This window comes from Elaeis guineensis, chromosome 8 (assembly GCF_000442705.2).
Source record: "Elaeis guineensis isolate ETL-2024a chromosome 8, EG11, whole genome shotgun sequence".
Classification (NCBI taxonomy): domain Eukaryota; kingdom Viridiplantae; phylum Streptophyta; class Magnoliopsida; order Arecales; family Arecaceae; genus Elaeis; species Elaeis guineensis.
In genome coordinates, this window is record NC_026000.2 from 8,091,827 (window position 1) to 8,099,353 (window position 7,527).

At 36.8% G+C, this 7,527-nt stretch overlaps 1 protein-coding gene across 1 annotated transcript; it reads right to left on the reverse strand.

The window, feature by feature from the left end:
• Positions 1-4,663: 4,663 nt before the first annotated feature.
• Positions 4,664-5,828, reverse strand: LOC105050437 (calcium-binding protein CML38-like). Its single transcript, XM_010930456.4, has one exon. The coding sequence runs from the start codon at positions 5,573-5,575 to the stop codon at positions 4,892-4,894; it is 684 nt and encodes a 227-aa protein (XP_010928758.1). The 5' UTR covers positions 5,576-5,828; the 3' UTR covers positions 4,664-4,891.
• Positions 5,829-7,527: the final 1,699 nt, after the last annotated feature.

Genomic DNA, 7,527 nt, shown 5'->3' on the forward strand with positions numbered 1-7,527 from the left:
AAGATAGACATAATCGTCCCATCTTACATAAAAGTAAAATATAATATAGTATTCTAATATATAAAATATTATATAATATCGTCATCGTATTGTTATATTATGTAATATGTTATGACATTGTAGAGCAAGAGGGTCTGAATCCATCTAGATGAAATAGATAAAAATTTAATTAGAATTTTTTACGTGCATATCTTTCTAAACATTTAAATTTACATGAATACCCTCATGAAATTACTATTTGTATATATATCCTTATAAATTTTCTTTTTGCATATCTACTCATGAGGATATTTTAGTCATTTAAATTTTAAACCATTAATTTTTAATGATATTAAATAATATAGATATATATATATATAAATAAAAAAAATATACATATAATATTTTATAAAAATATATATATATATATTAATTTTAAAAAAAATTCACGTAAATTTGAATGTTTAGGGATATATATATATATAAAATAAAAAAAAAAAAAAAAAAAAAGAAGAGGGAGAGAGATGCTCGACTAGGATAGCTACCATGATGGGTAAGGATACACATGTCTTGCGCATGGAGAAACAAGGACATTCCCTTAATCACCATCAATCCTAGCCCAAAATGGAGTCCATTTGATTGACATGACATATGACATTAAGTTAAGTCGGATTTGACACAGATAACTTACTTTAGATTGTCTAAAGTCCAATACACAATTTCTTTTATTATGACTTCGTGTTTAACATAAATTTTTAGATTAAAAATTTTGCTTGTAGATTAATATAGATTTACATGCTAGCACAACATGTAATAGGCCAAAAGTAACTTGACATAGTGTCGATACATTTGGCCCAGTTTTAAGGCTGACCCAGATAGAACAAATGGAAAATTGTCCCAACTTGATCAAATGTGGCTGGTTGCACTTATCTAAACATAGTTCCGTATCTTGCTACGACATTAGTGGATTATCTTTTTCAGTTTTCTGGTGGCTGCACTTATCTAAACATGGTTCTATGTCTTGCTATGACATTAGTGGATTATCTTTTTGATTTTTTTTTTTTTTGGTAGCTATAAATAGTGTGAAATTCTATATAGAGGCTTTAGTGAATTTTAATATAATAAATAAAATGGCAAGAGAACAAATGGCATTTTTGAGGTTCTATAATTGAAAACACCAAATTTTCAGTATACGAGTTTAATGCATTTCACAATGCAAGGTTCTAAGCCAATGAGCTCTTATAAAGATTAAACAGGTCGGCAATTTAAGACAGCCCAAGTATTCTCCTGAGAGAATTCTAAAGACCAAATTGTCCCCTAACGATTTATCGGTGGCATTTTTTGTTCTTGAGATCATAAACTTCTCTCAGCTTCCACTTGACGTCATATTAGATAATATTAAAGTTAAATTTCTCATTATGCTATAGATTTTCTTTATTTTTAATACAAATATAATGTGATGTAAAATGAAAAGAAAGACTGAAGGAAATCTTGAATTGAAAATGAAAAGATATATGATTTTACAAAACTTCTTTTCAAGATCATAGATATTTAAAGCTTTAAAGGATAAAAAGCAAAGACGAGAAAGAAAAAAATAGTATGTCTGAGTTGGTCCGCTCTGAAACAGTATCAAATGATTTCAAAAACGGTAAAAATGGGAAGAAGACATATCAGACAAAAAATGGGGAAAATGAAGCGGGTGGTTTGGATGCAGCATTATGAGTGAGGCTCACGAAAAGAAAGCAATGAGAGACATGAGATGAAGGTGAAAATTAGAGGTGAGCATACTCAGCTACATCGATGAAAAAGTAAGTGATTAAAAATCAGTCATAAGCAAAAAATATGGGGGGACAGAAACAGAAAAATTTGAATTTGCATGGAAAGGCCACAAAAATGGTTATCTAAAAATACGTGGATAGAGGTGGCAATAATATATAAAAATGCATACAGCAGCTGAGGATTTTCCCCATTATATGTACTCAAGGTAAAGCAGCATATATTATTTAAATGCTAATAATCAGACAAATTTTATCCCTACTAATCTAAGTGAAGTTTCTTGGAAGAAGTCAACACTCATTCAAATTGCTATTTAACTGCTGACAACCAGCAGTCAGCCACAATGATAGGTTGGATTCAAAGATAAATAGATGAGTGTAGTTGTTACATTCGATGTTAGTGAGATATCTGGAGATCGGTGAGGAAGCGTGTCTCATTGAATACCAGGCATGTCTATTATGAGGTGAATAATGCTGCAGATTGTATCGTCATTTTTATTATGAAGTATTTGAGGGATTTTGTGGACCAAAGCAGTGGCGGTTCTAATAACGTTCCGTGATATTTTATTTTTTAATTTTTTTGCTTGTATTCATAATATATTTGCATAAGTGCTCCATCTTACCAAAAAAAAAAAAAAACACTAAAAGTTACTTGGATTGTTCTAACTCTTTTATATTTCATTTCCTCTCAGTTTCCAACATTGGCGTCATGTTTTGCTGCTGCTTTATCTCTTTCTAGGGTCTGTTATCTATCATGACAGTTCATGTATCCTCCGATCTCAACATTTGGGATACTAGATATCACATTTTTAGTAGATTTTGGTTAATTACTGATAAAACCTGAATGTGGATCCAGCAGTAGAGCACTCAACCAACTCCTGCAAGATATAGTAGATGAACTCTTGAAGTACAGTTGACTGGGCATTTGACTAGCCCCTGAACTTTTGACTCTTAGATAACGTTTAGTTCTTATTCCAACCATACCATGCATATCTGGATGCTTGTATATTCTGTGACAAGGTCTTATGGACATGGATGCAAAATCTCTCACATGCTTCTGTTGCTCTGAATCACAGTGTGGTATATTATGTGGAGCTGAATCTTTCCAAGTAGATGATTTATGATCCTACGGTCAAACACCCAACTCTGGTGAGTCCATCCTTTTTTTTTTTTCAGAGCCGTTTCCCTGAAACTTTTGCATGCATGGGCCTCAAGACTGGATACGTTTTCTGCCTACTCTTTCCAGGAATTTCTGGTCGGCTATGTTTCCATGATGGGCCGACGTGTCACATGCTCCTCTCACCACAAAAACTATCGACGATGGCTAGAAAAGTCTCTTCCAAATAGCCACCCCCAACCCAATAGGATTCTGGGTAGGAAAATATCGACTTACCCACTACCCATAGAACTTAGCACTCCGGTCTTACCACCATCCACACGTGTTAAGCTCTGTCCGCAACCCATAAGACAAACTAGGTGCGGCTACGCCACCAATATCTCATCCTTTCTTTGCATTGCTCTTTATTTCTGCAAGTTACCTTTTCTTGCACATGTTAGCGAGCAAGATATATTGCATTAAACTCTGTTAGATTTCCATGATAGGATCCCCATTTTTGGTGGGTATAATAGAATCCCAAAGATTCATCAAATTTTCCACCGCTAAAATCTCAACTCAAGAATTCTTTCAAGCATTCTACATTTATCTGCACGATTACTATACTTTGTCAATTTGGATAGCTCCATTATGGATTGATTTATGGGATCTGAAAGAACTCCAAAAGTTCTTCCAATTGTTTACATTTACTAGCATATTTACCATATTTACTTGGTTAATCTGGGTAGTTTTGCCATGGATTGATCTATGGGATTTGATAAAATTCCCAATGATTGATTTATGGGATTTATCTAGCTTGACTTCTAATTTTGTATACATGCTGTATTTGTTTTGTAAACATGCCAAACTTGTGTGTGTGTATCTATTTGTTATGCTCAATAAAATCAGGCTAATCTAATCATCCTTTTTCGGATTGCCTGTTTGTGCTTTGTACTATGAGAAAACCAATCTTACGGTTTATTTAGAGGGAGGAATCCATAGTAACTAGGTGGTATAACTCCACGTACATGCCCTTCTACCTTGTACGAAAGGTAAAGAGTTACAACTATTCCTTTTGAGAGGACTATAACCGATCCAGATATCATTATCATGTATATTTTACTCCAAGTTGCCGAAAGAGAAAAACACACAATAAATCGAATTGATATATTATGCAGCAATTCAATAGTCTCCTCGTCAGAGGAGATTGCCTTATAATCTCAATTATTGATCATAGAAGGTCAAGATCCATGCATCTGGTTTTGACCATAAGAATGCATGCGAAGGGACCAGGTCAGACGCTATCCAAAGGCGTGTTTGTGCTACATGAAAACTACGGCAAAGCTTCCTTTAAAAAATAAATAGATAATAAATAAATTTATAAATAAATAATGTAAAAGAATAAAGAAAGACACCGCAAGGCTCATGGGAAGAATGGTGCAACTCCACTGATTCAAAAGAAAGGAAAAAGAATCATGTCCAATATGGTGGGAAAGAATCAGCCATTATCATTGAAATCAAGGAGGATGAGATGAGGTTTTATTCTTTGCATGAATCTAACGTTGGATTGCATAATGATTGCTTCAAAATCTACGTAAATGGATGAATAGAATACTTTAAGATCTATATTAAGTATAATATAACAGAACTTATTATAAAAAAAAAATTAATCATTCTTTCCTATAAAAAATACATCTCAAATCCAAAAAGAATTAGTGTTTTGCCCAATTATTCTCTCGAAAAAGAAAAGTCTATTACAATTCTCAAGTATGAGCAATGATGCTAGAGTTTTTTTTTTTGTTTTCAAAAAAAGATGGAGACTAGAATATTGTTCTTACCAAATTTCTCAAACTATTTATCCTTTTTACATACATATGATTATACATTCCACCATCAGGACTGGTGCATCACTCGATGTAAGAATATAAAATCAACGGACAAAACATTCTAAACATACAAGGAGGACAAGTGAAAGAATTGGGGACTCCAACCATATCACGGGATCAATGATCGGTAGGAAAGAATCACTAAACGAGCACGAATCTCAGAGCATCATGACCCTGAATTCGTCGAAGCTAAGTACACCATCCCCATTGAGATCGAATCTCCGAATCATGGCCATGCACTCCTTGGTGGTCCTGGATTCCCCCAGCGTCCGAAGCGCCCGTTTGAGGCTCTTGGCCGTGATGCACCCTCGCCCCTCCATCTCGTACACCCCGAACGCCTCCGTCAAACTCCGCGCCTTCTCCTCCTCCCCCTCCACATCCACCAGCCGCACGAAATCCTCGTAACAAAGCAACCCATCTCCGTCCGAGTCCGACGACGCCACCACGGCCTCCGCCTCCTCAGGGGACAGCTCCTCCCCGGCCGTCCTCATCCGGCTACGCAGCTCCGCAGGCGATATCTTCCCGTCGCCGTTCTCGTCGAAGTAGCGGAACACTCGCTCCATCTCCCGCCCGCCTCTACTACCCGAGGATATCGACAGCCTCGAGAGGCTGCTGCCGGTAGGAACTCGTAGGAGCGTCGTTGGCTTCTTCTCCAATTTCTTCGGCGAGAGCATGACTCGCAGTTTGCCGATGATCGATGGAGGATCTTTGTTCGACAAGCAGGACGGGTCGCGGGGTATAGCTTCTTTGCCCACTGTAAGCATCATTGCGAAGCAAACGGTGGTGAGATGAATCCGGTTGAAAAAATATCTGGAACTTTGTAGGCTGGGATTCGAGATCATAGCAATGGATTAGCATCTACATATAGTTTATGGCGAGGCGGTGAGCGCGTGACAGTTGGGTTTGCTGGAGATGGGATGGAGAGAAGGGGAGCTTCGAGGTGAGAGGAACGAAGATTCGATGGGGGCGGAGGGAAGATTAATACGGGGGCAACCGTCGTGACGGTGTTAACGGTCAACCGTCGTGGTCAACCATCGTAGAGAACGCGGAATGGCGAAGGAATTCCCTATTCATGAATATCATATACATGACGCATTGCTATGCTGTCCCGAATTGTTCTTGTTCTTCTCTTTCTGCGGTCAATTATCTGGAGCAGCAAGCAAGCAGTCGCATTGAGGATAAGTGCGTGTTCTCGTTGTTTATCTCTTCGGACGGCCGGCACCTCCAGATGTCGGTAATATTTTGGGGGAGTTGTTTTTGTATGAACTCTCTCACTCCAAGATTGGCAGGTGGCAGCTACCGCCGACAATGTCAAATAAATATTGAAATGACCCGCTCTCCAACGGGAAATGGGTGTCTGGAGGAGCCCAGATTCTTATCTGTTACGATCGGTCCCCGTTATCCATGAATGCTTGGTCCACCTGATTAATTTCAGGACGTATCCACGTAGCAATGAGGATGATTCGGATTTGAATATTAAAAACAACACTAGATAATATCTGTTAAGCTGAACATTTGCTCTCTTAAGATGAACATTTGCGGTTGAGGCAAAACTTGACCTCCCCCTCTAAGCTTGAGGTAATTTGACCAAGTTAGATTTTGTTGAATCAGATTGGACTTGGACGTCCAGAGAAAGACCTTAAGATGCCATCAGATGCTACAAATGGTTCAAATCAATGTTTTAATAACTGTACCTGTTTAATTGTCCGGCTCGCGGTTCAACCAGTTTATAGAATACTATCATAAACATGATGCATAATTTAAGATTTTATTATTTAAAATTTATTAAAAAATAAAAGTAGAAAATATAAAAAAAGGAAAAAGAAAGTCCTAACCCTGATCTCTGACATCGATTATAAGAACAATGGAGGGTTTTTCATTTTCGGATTCTTTTTGTTTATTCGTTTGGGGCTTTGGCTTAGAAGTTAGAATAGTAAATCAGTCATTCAAACTTTTAAATTAAAATATCTAAGTCCAAAATATCAGTCCGGATATTAAATTTTAATAATTTATTCAGTTCAAATGGATCATCTGGTTCGACCGGTTCATCCGATTTCGACCACTTCTTGACCGACACGATTCAAGGGGTATATACCGGACTGGTTGAATCAGCTGGTCTGATAACATTGATTTAAATACACAACATCTTATTTCTTGATCAGTGTCAGTCAGTTTTAAAAGGTCTCCTACTTACTGAACCCCATATGTTGCACTACTCTCACCGCCACGGAGGAAAGAAATATTAAGCATGGAATGGCATGGGCAGCAGGTGGGAACAGGAACTTCACCAATGCTCTCCTTCGAGTTGTGTGTGAAAATGGACGACATTTTGATGCACACCTTCCTGGAGGTTTGTCTCCAATTTTCTGCTCTCTGAAGGCTGAACCAGAAGATACCACGGCCCAGCTATGAAATTTTCCCATTCAGACGGCGCCGCAATCATGACATCCAGACCATCAACTTAATTTGAATATGAGAAATTCTTTGTGCACTATCGGTGGTGTATAAAATTTAATGTGAAACATATCACTTTATGTGATTGATCTACGTAACCTCCACTTCTCAACACGCATTTAATGTTTACAGTTTCGCTTTTTTGTATGAAAATTTTGAATGATAAATTTTTTTAAAAAAAAAAAAATTATGACATATTATATCCATACTATAACATTTTGTATTTGACACAGGATGTCATAATATTTCACAAGATGTCATAATTTTTTAGATCATATCATGACATCTTGCATATAGAAAATCATAATATATCACAGAATGTTATAATTTTTTTCAAAAA